General features: G+C 41.2%; 1 protein-coding gene across 1 annotated transcript in view; it reads left to right on the plus strand.

Moving 5' to 3' along the window:
- Positions 1 to 15,021, plus strand: part of psmc4 (proteasome 26S subunit, ATPase 4) — a 56,080-nt gene that overhangs the window by 24,488 nt on the left and 16,571 nt on the right. Inside the window, exons 5-7 of the mRNA XM_084335729.1 lie at positions 1,135 to 1,244; positions 1,376 to 1,469; positions 1,972 to 2,139. Coding sequence (XP_084191855.1) covers positions 1,135 to 1,244; positions 1,376 to 1,469; positions 1,972 to 2,139 — 372 coding nt within the window. The remainder of the gene's footprint in view (positions 1 to 1,134; positions 1,245 to 1,375; positions 1,470 to 1,971; positions 2,140 to 15,021) is intronic.

Raw genomic sequence — 15,021 nt, forward strand, 5'->3', positions numbered from 1 at the left:
CTGATGGGGCATACAGACCCTCATCTGCACCTTTGATCACACTACCTACTTGCTCATATGCTTATATTCAGAGTTAATTATATTGTTTACACTGCTTATTTTTATGTGTACTATAATTGTATTGCCTATATTTATGTCTTCTACTATTACCATGCCCATACCTGTACCCCCCCCCCCCCCCATGCTGCTATGACGCCTGAATTTCCCCAAGAGGATCAATAAAGGAATGTCTTATCTTATGCTGATTCAGATAATCGTTCATTGTGGAACTATGAATCCAAAATGCCAAAGTGAAGCTAAATGGGGAAAAGAAAAATACTAAAGAAGGCTGACTTGCGAACAAGAGGCGCTGTTGTAAAGGATAGGTCTACTTGTAATTATCAAGTCCAAACAACACATCAAAAACTAAGAAAAGTTTAGTTGCTTTATCAACTTAATTTCCATACTTACTGATAGTAAAAACAAAACCTTCAATTCAAATTCATAGGTTTGTTCTGTTTGTGAGCAGTAATATCCTGTTTATGCTGGGTGTTTATTGGGGGTGGGGGGGAAAAATCGATACGTAGTAGTATCGCGATACTTTGCGTGGCGATACTTTATCGATACAGGGATGCCAAGTATTGATATTTAATTATTAATAAATTATTATTTCTTTTAATAATTTTTTTATTATAAGGACGTTGCATTGTAAGGAAGTTGCATTGTTCATTTCAATACCTGTAATAGTACAGTAGTCCACACACGCACACATGTGCATTCAGTTAAGTTGGAATATGACTGTAATACAAACAGTTCAGTTTGTCAGGTACATGCAACACAGATTACAGTGTTTACATCTGTCTGCTTGAGAAAATACCATGTTCTGCAATAAAAATGATTGAAGTGAGATGAACAGACTGAACTTTATTTTATTAGATAAAACATGTTGACAGTTTTACTTTGCAGTTGAAAAAAGGTAATATATCGCAATATATCACAATATTAATATCGCAATACTCAGCATATCGCAATATATTTAGTATCGCAATACTATCGTATCGTGACTCAAGTATCGTGATAGTATCGTATGTATCGTGAGGCCTCTGGTGATTCCCACCCCTAGTGTTTATAATTCCCCTGTGCTCCTTCTTCCAGACCAGAAACCAGATGTGATGTATGCTGACATCGGAGGGATGGACATCCAGAAGCAGGAAGTTAGGGAAGCTGTGGAGCTGCCCCTCACACACTTTGAGCTCTATAAACAGGTGTGTTCAAGTTACCGTAGCCCTTTCTTTGTTAACTAGAACTAGAACATTTGCAAAGTACCATACCATAAATACATTGTCGTGATGAACCAACTGTCAATTTGAGTTATTTTCACCTATTTGGTCCTCAGATTGGCATTGACCCACCCAGGGGTGTCCTCATGTATGGACCTCCAGGCTGCGGCAAGACCATGTTGGCCAAGGCTGTTGCTCACCACACCACCGGTAGGCTCAGTGCTCCACAGAGGCACTGGAATATGTACAGTCATGAATTAAATCTATGCTTATTTCTAGGGTTGGGCACCGAAAACCGGTTCTAATCTAACATATTTGCATTTCGATTCTTAATTTCTATTCTAATTTATTATTATTATTATTTTTTTTACTTTGTTAATTAATACCCTAGTTACAGTACAGCAACCAAATTAAACTGTATCAAGTCAACTGACAATGTGAATAGTATGACATTTTCAAAAATAAATAATCCTGCGAAATAATCTGTGACCTGTTTTGACCTGCACCTCAAATAATCTGAATCGAGAATAGTTTAGAACAGGAATCGAAATGGAGAATCGGAACCGGAATAGTTTAGATCCAAACGATGCCCAACCCTACTTATTTCCTAAGTGAGATTTGGGAGCACAAGCGGATCAGTGATGATTTGATTAGTGATGTCAACCGTAGTTTATGTATTGATTTCTTTATTGTCTTTCCCTTCCTCTCCCAGCGGCGTTCATTCGGGTCGTAGGCTCTGAGTTTGTTCAGAAGTACTTGGGCGAGGGCCCTCGTATGGTGCGTGATGTCTTCAGGCTGGCGAAGGAGAATGCGCCTGCCATCATCTTCATTGATGAGATTGACGCCATCGCCACCAAGCGTTTTGACGCACAGACTGGAGGTACTAATTCATCACATTGCAGCTCTGTGTGTGTGTGTGCGCACATCAATGACCTCCCACAAGTAGACTGTAATACTGTACACTGACTCTGTAAAGCAAGCCGTAATCATCGTCTGAAAACTATTTAGTGGCAAATGTTTTTAAAGAGACAAAATAAACATTCTTTCCCCTAGGCTGATGGATGTTGTCTCCAATGGGGCACATTCCATTAATTGTTTGCTTTCACAGTGGGCAAGCCAAGTTAAATAGTGCTCAACTTCCTTGGGTGACAAGTTAAGAGTTGAATCGTGTAATTGATTAATGTACAAACAAGGACCCAACTGGCTTGATGTCCTTGTGTTTGTCAGCTTGTTTAGAGGGATGGAAGCGAGCAGCCATGGGGTTTTCTTCTCTGTTGCTCGTCTATGCCAGGGGTTCTCAAACTTGTTCATACCGCAACCCCATTTTATTTAGGAATTTTTTTGGCGACCCCCGCCCCACACGTGTATCGCGTAATTTCAACATGGAAATAATAAATATCAAAATAAAAGCACACGTTGGAACTTGATCATTTATTAGCAAATGAAATTGCAGCACAATGTTATTAATGAAATTAATGAATATGATCAAACGGAATTGTTTCTGTATACACATTTATAAAACGATCGAGGCATATTTAGCCAAAATATGTTTGCAGAACTTTTTTTTTTTCATAAATGTGTTCACATTTGCTTTTCAAGAATAAACAAAAACGAGACTTTCAGAGCCCAAGCTTAATTCCTTTTTACCCCCTTGAATGCCCAGCACCACTTCAATGTTGGCGTTAATATCGCCTAATCTATGTTTTAAATTATGGTTATGTGTCTAATCTACCCGTCGCTTATCAAAGACTCATTTTCCAGTCAACATTGTCAAAGCGGATCATCGGATTATCGGTTAATTTCCGTTTTCTAGCATTTTGAAAAGCACTCGTTTTCACGGAAAAAATAAGACTTTCTATGATAATCGCCCTTTACTGGAATATTCTAGAACGTTGTAATTTTTCGGCCTATTTATTAATCGTTTTCAAATAAACGCTGATTATCGATAGTATATGTGTACGCATACACGCTCGTGCCGCGAGCTGAAAATCGATTCTCCTAGTTCCTGACCGCTCGCACAGTCAAACAGCCTGGGGGACACATATGGGAAACGCTTACCGTATATCTCCGTGAAAACGAGTCTGATTATCCTAAGACTGGTAACATAGATTCCTTACCTGAGATCAGATGGTATCCAAATAGATTATTCCAATTCCTGATCGCCATTCGAAAAAATCGATCCTTTTATTGATCCGCGTATACTGTAAAAACACATAATCCCCGCTGCTCTGAGGCTCCAGAGTGAAGCGATCGACGCCGGTTGCATGAGTGAGAAGTAAAATGTGGAGTCCGTTTTTTTTTTTCATTGAGTTCAATCCAAAAGGGTGAATTACCATCTGGGAGACGATAGGGGGCACTTTTTTCACATCTGAGCACCTGGGGTAGCTGAATTTCCAACGGTAGACTCGGTTGATTCTCCTCAGCTTCTCTCTGGTACTATAAGAGAAGATAAATATAACACTTTTAAAACCATTTGTTTATCTTTAGATCAGACATTTAAAAATAACTAAATTATTTAATCTAAATCAAACTCCTCTTAATAACAAAAACCTGTTTAACCTAGCCATCTATAAAACATCATGCTAAAACTGTGAAACAAACTCTCCTAAAGAAAGAAATACATAGCAAACATGACTCAGTTATGCAATAGTGCTGCTGCTTTTTATTTGGTTAAAACAACAACTACAACCATTTTCATGACGGCGAGAGAGCGAGAGAGAGATCTCCGGAGCTATGCTCGGACTCGGAGCATTTATTAACGTTACATTTTCAACAAGATTTCTGCTAATTAAACACTTCATGGAAACGGGGTAACGTTATGTCGAGTTCATACGTGTACTAGTGTAGTATGAATGAACTCGACTTAACGTTACTCCGTTTCCATGAAGTAATTATAAAGGTGGCCAGCTAGCTAGCATAAGCTAATGGAGGAATGACTAGCTAACGTTAGCTAATAGTAGGGCTGTCTTAAATACTTCGAAGCTTCGAAGCTTCGTTCGATGGCACAAGCTTCGAACATTATAAAATAAATCGAAGTTAAAAAAATAATAATAATAATTTTTTTCAAAGATTTTTATTTTTTATTTTTATTTTTATATTTACTTCTGTGTGTGTGCATGGGGCCATTGGGTGGGGCCGGGGGACAAATACATTGGAGGAAAGGAACCCAGCTCAGCACTGCCCAAATTATATCATCACTATTGCCTGTTTGAAGGATATCATCCTCAAACACATATACACCACCTACACGCCTATTCTCAGTCCTTGCCCCACAATGGTGGAATGAACTACCCACCCCAGTTAGGACAGCCGAATCCCGTCCAATCTTTCGCCGTCGACTAAAGACGCACTTCTTCAACCATTATCTGAAATAAAATAAAAAAAATCTCACCCTAACTAACCTTATTTATTGCACTTGTCCTAATAAACTAACCTACACTGTAACACGCAACACTTTGATGAATATTGTTACTCAGCTGATAGAGTTGTATCCTTCCTGATGACCTGTCGTACAGAACTTGTAAGTCGCTTTGGATAAAAGCGTCAGCTAAATGACTAAATGTAAATGTGAATGTAAATGCCTTGTAGAATTCCACACATAAGAAAGAAAGATCCTGGGATGAATAAACAAAATAGGAAATAAAATGTAGAAATGCATGCAATACATAAATAAATATGAATCTCCATATATGAAATAGAACATTTAGATAAGGTGCTACTGAGATGTTTTGGTGAGTTCTTTGTTTTTTTGTGGAAGTAGCCCTTCTTAAAAATGCATGAACATTCACTGATAATTGGTCTGTAGTGGAGTCTACAAGGTCTACATTGCCGGACCATGTAGAATCCGGACCTTGTAGACTGACTTAATTCTGTGCATAGTTTAGTCTACACAGGCCATATTTCAAATAATCAAAATCTTACTTCATTCATCTTAAACATTCTTGATTTGGGGGATTGGTAGTTCCCATGAAATCTGAAGTTGTTCAAACGACAACAGCGGTCCACCTTGAATTAAATCACACAGCCGTGTTGGCTGTGTCACAGTCACGAAAGGGGCTACTTAATTCATTAATCCAATCCACTTTATTTATAGAGCACATTTAAAAACAACAAAGTTTACCAAAGTGCTGTACAAGTCCCACAACATAAGATAAAAAAAAAAAAAAAAGATTATATATAAAAAAAAAAAGATTAATAGATTTTTTTTTAATTCGAAGCTTCGAATTAAAATCGAAGCTCGGCCCCGAAGCTTCGATTGCCAAAAAAAAATTCGAAGGTCAGCCCTAGCTAATAGCTGTATCGTTGGCACTGCTCTGTAACAACGCTTGCAAATGGGCATCGTGGCATCTTTAGCTTTTCCTTCGTCATTTACTTCAAACCCGAAGTACTTCCAAACAGCACTTCTGCTGTTTTCTTTATCCACAAGCACAAGTTGCAGAGGCTCTGCACTTGCCATATTCGGAGCTAAAATCTTTGTTGATAAAACTGAGGTCTGTGAGGGGGAGGGCTGCAGCAGCGTGTGTCTGTTGGTCTCTGAGGGGGAGGAGGAGGAGGGGCAAGTGTGCTCTGAAACAGCGTGTGTCTGTCTGTCAACAACTTGCGGTACAACACTGCGAGCAAGCCAGCTGGTATCGATACTGCAGAAAGTATAGATATTTCGGGAAATGAGTATTGAAACCGTTTTAAATATTCAGAATCGATATGTATAGATTTTTCGATATTTTTGACAACACTACTGGGTAGTCATTCCGGACTGATATCCAAAACTTCGCGAGGGCCTGTCCAGTGAACTTGACTTTCAGTAGCTCGTCACAAGAAAGATCGATCAACGCCTCCTGCTCAGACAGTGGGAGGCCTGTTGCGTCATGCGCAATGAACGGATCTTGGATCCAGTTGTTAAAATTGTCCGTGCTCTTTCTTTCGGGGAAATAATTCCGAAATGTATCAATGAGCCCTTCTATGTGGCTACAGATGATGGGCTTCAAATCACCGTTTTAAATTCAGGATGCTTAGTTTCCAAGTGCCGCTGTAATTTACTTGGTTTAAAGCTCTCATTAGCAAGGATCTCATGTACATATACCGATATGCCCTACTTTGTTTACTTGTTTTATTGCACAATGTCGTTCTATTGGATTCTTATTATATATTACTATTGTATTATGCACATCATTGCGGGCAAGACCCCCCACATTTCATTGTATACTTGTATGCCGTGACAAATAAAACTCTTGACTTGACTCTTGTAACACAAAACGCGCTGTGGTGTCGGGTCATCTTTTTGACCAGTCCAAGTAAATCCATATGCCAAGTATTTAGGATCATAACTTCTTTTACTCCGTTTCATAGTAGTGCTGGTATCGCTACTACTAAATTCTGCCTTTCTCTTGCCAGCATTTGGAACACACGCACGTGACGCGCCGCTTCTGACAACAAACCTATCCATTGCGAGTGTCCAGGTTAAATTAATCAAATCGGCTTTATATGCTTGGCCTGGAAAGTGTGGGACTTATCAATTTGAACGTGTGCTTGAGATTGTACATATATCTACGCACAGCTCAGACCGTGCGTATATGGCGCCAAGCGGTAGAATAAGAAAACTGCAAGCTTACGCGCATTAGTTTCAACACTGACGTGTTCGGTATGACCTGTAATTCATTATAGTTAATTGTAAAATAGCGACATTAGTGTAATTATTGTCAAACCCTATAAATAGCATTTGGAATAGGTTTTTCCGAATGAATGCATCATGGTTTATCGTTGCATTTGGCTGATAAGTCATTGCCGGTGGCCGGGAGGAACGCACGGCCCAGGCCTAATTTTATTTAATTAAATTGTAATGTTATTGCGGTCAGGTGGCGTAGCGGAGATTGCGCTCGTCACCAACGCGGGAGACACTGGGTTCGAGCCCAGCTCTCGGCGTTGCTACCAGCTTGGCTGGCCGTTCATACTAATACAATTGGCAGTATTAGGGGGTGGGAAAGCTGGCGGGTGGAAATCTGGCATTGTGGACAGCAACGCCTACAGGTCAGGTCTCGGCGCTTGCTAAGCGGGGCAGGACTTGGTGGAGATAGCGTGCCCTTCCACGCGTTACACTCCACCAATGAGAGTCCTCGCTGCCAAGTGAAAAGAGCGTCACTGGCTTGACGGCGCACGTCTCGGAGGAAGCGTGCGTTCGACATCAGGACACCCTTGTACCGACTCGTGGGAGAACATGCGTACAACAACCAGGTAGGGGAGGGGGGGAATTGGCACAACGACAAAATTGGGACGGAGAGAAAATCGGAGAAAAATAGGAGAAAGAGGTTAAAAAAAAAATAAAAAATTGTAATGTTATTACTGGGGTATCTGCAATTAAAATATCACTTAAATGCAGTGGATCGGGGCTATCTACTGAAGCCATGGATGACTCCTCTGATCAACCCCAACAGGAGCGCATCTACACCGGGCACACTCGCGCACAAGAAAGAGTCACATGGAGCGTGCAATTTGCTTTTTTTCCAGGCCAAGTCATATTCTTATTTTAACCTCAGCTGTATATTTTTATTTAATAGCGTTAGCGTTTAAGGGAACTCGATTTTTTTTTTTTTTTTTTAAGATTTATTTTTTTGCGTTTATCGCTTTTTCATGGTCAGACGTGACCGACAGATGAGGAGAGGATGAACGGGAGAAGAGGCGGGGAAGACATGCGACAAATGGAAGTCACCGGGAGTGGGAAGCGAACCCGGGACGGCCGCTTCGCGACGCAGCGCGGTACATGGTGTACTACTAGAGCGCCCCGAACTAGATTATTTTAAACATATTTTCTATTTTCTCGGACCGCAAATGACATCTGGTCATAAATCAATTTTTTTTTATGTTGTATAAAAGTAGCTTTAGATTAGATTCTTTAATGACCACCCAGCCAGGCTGGTAGAATTTAGTTTTCAGTTTAGCATTGTTCCAACATAGAACATATAACATCACTTACAATACGTACATACTACATGCAGTTAAATACATAATTACAAAGACCACAATATCAAAGTTTATGTCCATGTCCATAGCAACAGAGGTAGGGGGGGGGGAATGTCCGTATGGCAGTTGGGGAAGAAGCTGTTTTTAAAGCGGGATGTTTTGGTGGTCGGGGATCTGTAGCGCCTCCCGGAGGGCAGCAGCTGGAAGATGTAGTGTACTGGGTGAGGGGGGTCAGAGATAATTTTTCTTGCTCTTATTGTACTTTGGTGGTGGAGCGATTCGAGTGATGGGAGGGGGGTGCGGATTATTTGAGGATTTATTTATTATTCTTTGCAGTTTGTTTTTGGAGTGAATGTCAAGAATGCTGTACCAAACTGTTATGGAGAAGGTGAGGATGCTTTGAATGATGGCCTGGTAGAAACGGAGCAGGAGATGTTATCTGATTCTGTATTTTTTTTTAGCTGGCGGAGGAAGAAGAGTCTTTGATTGGCTTTTTTGTGGATGTGGTCTGTGTTGGTTTTCCATTTGAGGTTATTGCTTATGTGGGTGCTGAGAAATTTGAAGGAGTCTGTGGTGATTATGGGTTTGCTGGAGATGGATATGGGGGTTTTGGGGTTTGGCTGGCGTCTGAAGTCGATGATGAGTTCTTGGGTTTTTGATGAGTTGATGCATTTGAAAACGTCTCACTTAGTGCCCTCTCTAAACTGGTTGGCGCGGCTAAACCCTCAACCTGTCTGTTTGACCCTCTTCCAGCAACTCTCATCAAAAAGCTCTTCCCAACTCTAGGCCCTGCCCTACTCAATATCTTCAACACCTCCTTGTCTACTGGCGTGGTGCCCCTGGCTTTTAAATCAGCCGTCATTAAGGCTGCGGTTAGACTTTCGTTTCATTTTCGTTTCATTTTCAGATGAGTTTCGCGGCAATGTAGCGGGAGGCGAGTCACACTTTCGTTTGCAACCCGAGTACTTTGTTTTTGTCAGAACGAGGCGTGGTCAGACCGCAACGGATCTCGCCTCGAATTCAGCACTGAGCATGCGCGGGGAGGTAGTTACACTCCCTCCCTGTACATTGTAACATTAACACAGCCCAGCTGTCAACTGTACTTTGTAATGTTGTTATTTCGCGCATTCATAACATTATTTCGCGGGACTGTACATTGTAACTTTAACACAGCCCAGCTGTCAACTGTACTTTGTAATGCTATGTTATTTCGGGCATTCATAATGTTATTTCGCCCGACTGTACATTGTAACGTTAACACAGCCCAGCTGTCAACTGTAGGCTACTTTGTAACTTTCGGGCGTTTTATTCATAACAAACATTGACGCGATTCCGCCAACACATATGTAATATTAATAGGTTTTGCTCACAGAGAGATAGATAAATAAATAAACATAATCACGGTTATCTACCAACAACTGCATGTACTGTAGAAATGTATGTTTCAGTGCAGATAAAGATACTGTACAAAATAACCTCTAAAACACTGCTAGAATACACAAGCAGTTAGGTAGGGTGCACTGTGTTAACGTTACAATGTACAGTTTCTGACAGCTGGGCTCGCGGAATAACATTATGGCATTATGCTCGGTGCTGCTCGAGGCAGGAGAGATGAGGCGGGGCTAGGGATGGGTACCGAATTCGGTACTTTTGAGGTACCGAACCGAAACACGTCGGTACTACCGAGTATCGAATCAAGTGAGAAACCGAAAAAAAAATTAAAAAAAATATTTTTTATTAATTTTTTTTTAACTTTTTAACCGGTATCGGTTCAAATGTGAAAGGTACCCATCCCTAGGCGGGGCATGGGGGCTGCTGCTGCTCGGTGCTGCTCGGGCTGCTGCTCGAGACAGACAGACAGACAGCCCAGACAGGAGAGATACACGGTGCTGCGAGCGGGCTGCTCCTCGGCCACTGCTCGGTGCTGCTCCCCGGGCTCGAGACAGACAGCCAGACAGGAGGGATATACATGGTGCTGCGCGCGGGCTGTAGGTTACACTGCAGTCTGACAGTCTACTGCGCATGGGTGTTGAGCAACAACGGCTCCGCGCAGATTACACAACTGTTGTCGGCGAGTTTTGGCGCTACTCCAAAACGGAAAACACAATTTAGCGTTTTCAGTAGGGCCACAACGTATCCGCCAAAAATGGCATTTCTATGTAAAAGGGACAGCAAACGTATTCAAAAACGTATAAAAACTAGCACAAAAACACTGAGTGTAACAAGCGCCTAAACCACTACTTAAAAAACCGAACCTCGACCCTCTAATCTTAAAAAATTACAGACTCATCTCCAATCTTCCGTTCCTATCCAAAATATTAGAACGGATTGTCGCAACGCAACTTACTGACCATCTATCAAACAATAATCTTAATGAATCTTTTCAATCTGGCTTTAGAGCCTTACACTCCACCGAAACGGCGGTTACCAAAGTGTAAGATTCTGATCAAACTGGCCAGTATCACGTCTTCATCTGTTTTGGCCCTCCATCCAATTCCTCTGCGTTGTGTCATTTTAATGGTCCTGACGTCTCCGATACTGGCAGATAAGATCCTTATCTCCCCCGTTAGTGCAATCCATAAACCATAATAATTCTCCACTTCCGTAAGAATTCGACACTCCGACACCGTGAGATACCTTATGAGGAAAAGCGTTGTTTTATTGCTATAAACAGAACCTCATAATCAGATGTTATCAGATGTTATCAAATTGTATCGTCCTTGAAGAGTCTATTTTTTTTTTTTATTGATATTTTTGTACAAATCTTACAAATATTCAAGAAATATCTTTCAACAGCATAACATGCAAAGTCCAAGATTTGTTTTTTTCTTTTTCGTATTGACATATAAAACATACAAAAGACTTATACAGACATACCAAAAACAGACATGGAAATTAAAAAGTACTTACAAAAAAAAACATTACTATACGTGCGTATATAACTAAGATGCATATACGTTAATGCATATACATATATAATACAATATAAAGTATAGGTACCATCAAGTCAGATCCCATTTTTCACCTTCATCATTGATAATACTGAAACCCCACCTTAATCATTCATCCCCAGACCGTTCAGTCAGGTGTAGAAAACTGTCCCACACCTCAGCGAAGATATCCTCTCTTCCTGCGACTCTATATGTCACCCTTTCATATGATGCTGTCCGGAACATTAGTTCCATCCATTCTTTAAAAGTAATATCAACAGGTGATTTCCAATGTCGTAATGCAATTCTACATCCTGATATCATGGCCATTCTATACCACATTCCCCGGTATTTAGGCAGTTTAATCCCTTTCGGTACTATACCCAAAACACATGCCATTGGGGCGTTATTTATCTTCACATTCAGAACTTTACTTAGGAATATCACAATTTGATCCCACATTTTCCGGACCTTCTCACATTCGTACAACATGTGCAGTAAGGTGCCTGTCTCCTTCTCACATCTCCAGCAGATGTCACTGTCCCTTAATTTCAGTCTGGCCAGCTTACTAGGCGTCCAATAGCTTCTGTTCAGTACTTTGTAAAAAATAAGTTGTGATTGCGCCTCCCTAGAGAATTTACTCCATTTGGATACCAGTTTCTCCCACATTTCCTCAGTAATCTCCTCATGTACATCGTTTTCCCAGCTCAATCTCAAACCCGCCAATTTGGGTGCATTGTATTCTCTTATAACATCATAAAATCTTGACGCACCGCCTTTCCTGCGCCATCCTTTATAGAATATTTCTTGAATTGCAGTAATTGGGCCGCACTTTGGTCCTCCTATTGATGACGATATACAATGTCTAATCTGTAGGAATTTATAAAAGTTTTTATTATCTATATCAAAATCCTCCTTAATATCCTCAAAAGGCAAAACCCCATCCTCCCCGGCTATATCACCCAGTACATGTATCCCCCTTTTAACCCAATCGTCCCATATGACTGATTTCTTCCCAATCTTTAGTTTCTTATTATACCATATAGAGGCTCTCGTAGTTAAGTATGGGCTATCACCAGTCATTTTGTGCGATTGATTCCAAGTTTCCCTGATAAATGCCATCAAAGGGTTTTTAAGAGGTGTAGGTCTGTCTGATTGTGTCAGGAAGGATTCCAGAGATGAGGGATATATCATTTCCTCCTCCATCCTGACCCAAGCAGGTGCCTCCTCAGACGAGTGATTCAGTTTGGAGAGCTGGGAGAGCGAGAATGCATAGTGATACCAGTCTAGTTTAGGCAGGGATAAACCGCCATTTTCCTTTGCTGCATACATTTTGGTCCGTCCAAACAGCGGCCTTTTGCCCCCCCACAGATATACATTAATGACTTTGTCATACTGTTTGAGTAACTGGGTCGGGAGAGTCAGCGGCAACATATATAGGATATAGTTTAACTTGGGAGCTAATATCATTTTCACTAGGTTTATCTTTCCCAGGAGGGACATATTCATTTTGGCCCAATTCTGGGTCAGAGCACTAATGTGTTCGATTATAGGGGCAATATTGGCTTGCATCAACTCTTTCAGACCTGGGATCAGCTTTATTCCTAGGTATATCAATCCTGACGGCATCCATCTGTATTGCCACCCCCTTCTGATATCAGGGGGACAGCATTTAGAGAGAGGCATTGCTTCTGACTTGCTCCAGTTGATTGTGTATCCAGATATTTCGGAGAAGGACTCGATAACATTTCCAATGATCCCAACTGCTGTTCGGGGATTGCTGGATACCAATAAGATATCGTCCGCATATAAAAATAATTTATGTTCTACCTGCCCCGCTATTATCCCTTTGATGTCCTGATTATTCCTCAGTGCGATAGCAAGTGGTTCGAGGAAAAGCGCAAACATTTGGGGAGAAAGCGGGGAACCTTGCCTCGTCCCCCGCCCTAGGTTAAAGGGCGAGGACACGATCCCGTTGGTCAATACTAATGCCATCGGATTTGTGTATAACAGTTTTACCCACCCAGTAAACGATGGACCAAACCCGAAGCGCTCTAGCGTGTGAAATAAGAATGCAACTTCCACCTTATCAAAGGCCTTTTCGGCATCCAATGAGAAGGCCACTGTAGGTTCTATATCATTCCTTACCTTCCACATTATGTGTAGGAGTCTGCGGATATTATCAGCTGAGTTTCTCCCCTTCACAAAGCCCACTTGATCTGAATGCACCAAGGTTGGTAATACATCTTCTATTCTATTCGCAAGTATCTTTGCCAATACTTTTTCTTCCAAGTTGCTCAGGGATATAGGTCTATAGCTTCCACAGCATTGAGGGTCTTTGCCCTTTTTCTGTAGTAATGTAATAGTGGCAGATCTCAGGCTAGTGGGCAATCCCCCCTTTATCAGTGAGTCCTCATATACTTTTAATAATCTCGGAGCGATTATATCACTGAATTGTTTGTAGAAATCGGGAGTAAACCCGTCGTCTCCTGGTGCTTTACCCAATTTAAGGCTGTTGATTGCCGCGTGTATTTCTTCTATCGAGACCCCCCCCTCCATTGATTTTACCTGCTGTTTCGATAATGACGGTAATTTGATTTTGTCGAAGAACGCGTCCATTTTTAGCTGATCCACCGCCTTCTGTGGGGTATATAAGTCCTGGTAGAAGCACCTGAAGACATTATTAATTTCCTTTTTGTCTGTAATAATCTTGTCATCTTTATTACGAATCGAGGATATAATATTCTGATTATGCATTTGTTTAACCCGATTCGCTAATATTTTACCCGCTCTCTCCCCTTGTTCATAATATTTTCGGTTGGTCCTAAATAACGCATATTCAGCCTTCTTTTGATATATGTTGTTCAATTCGTATTTGGATTTGCTTAGGTTCCTCCACGTTTCTGGGTCTGGTCTTTGGCTGTGCTGTTTCGAAAGTATTTTAATTTCCCCATCTAACATTGTCATTTTTTGTTTCTCCGCCCTTTTTAGTATCGCACCGTATTGTATGAGTCGTCCTCTCATGTAAGCTTTACATGTGTCCCACATTATGCCACTATCATCTATTGACCCTTCATTAAGTTCCCAAAATTCCTTAAATATAGTTCTAATGTATGTACACGATCCTTCATCATTTAACATTAGGTTATTGAATCGCCATCTCCGAGATCGTTGCCCTTCTTCCATGGATGTGATCACTAAATCAACCGGAGCATGGTCAGATATTACAATGTTCCCTATCCCAGTACTTGCAACCTGTTCTACAAGTGCGCTAGAGATCAGGAAATAATCTATTCTAGAGTATGAGGAATGTGGGTGAGAGTAAAACGTGTAGTCTCTTTCTTGTGGGTTCATAACCCTCCAAACATCCACTAGACCCAATTCCTCTATCAGAACACCAACCGCCAGTCTCCCTGTGTTGTCAGCGGTTTTGGGTTGGTATGATCTGTCTATCAAGGTGTTTCCAACCAAGTTGAAGTCCCCCCCTATGATTACGTTGCTATTCCCTATTTTCCTGATCACCTCACACACCTCATGGAAAAAGTCTGAGGACGACCCGTTGGGCGCATATATATTAGCTAAAGTAGTCCTCTGTCCCTCTAGATCAGCATCCAGTATAACCCATCTTCCCTCATCATGTGAGAAACTATTGTGTACCTTTAGGTCTAAGTTTTTTCTCACCAATATTGCCACCCCCCTCTTCCTAGAAGAGAACGTGCTATAGTATATTTGTCCCACTCCCACCCAATCCCTTTTAAGCTTGGCCGACTCTTCTTCATCCAGGTGTGATTCCTGAATTAGTGCAATATCTGCCTTTTTTTGTTTCAAGAACGTCAATATCTTCTTTCTCTTAATGGGATGATGACATCCGTCTATAT

The sequence above is a fragment of the Notolepis coatsorum genome (genome assembly GCF_963971535.1).
Source record: "Notolepis coatsorum genome assembly, chromosome: 19".
Taxonomy (NCBI): domain Eukaryota; kingdom Metazoa; phylum Chordata; class Actinopteri; order Aulopiformes; family Paralepididae; genus Notolepis; species Notolepis coatsorum.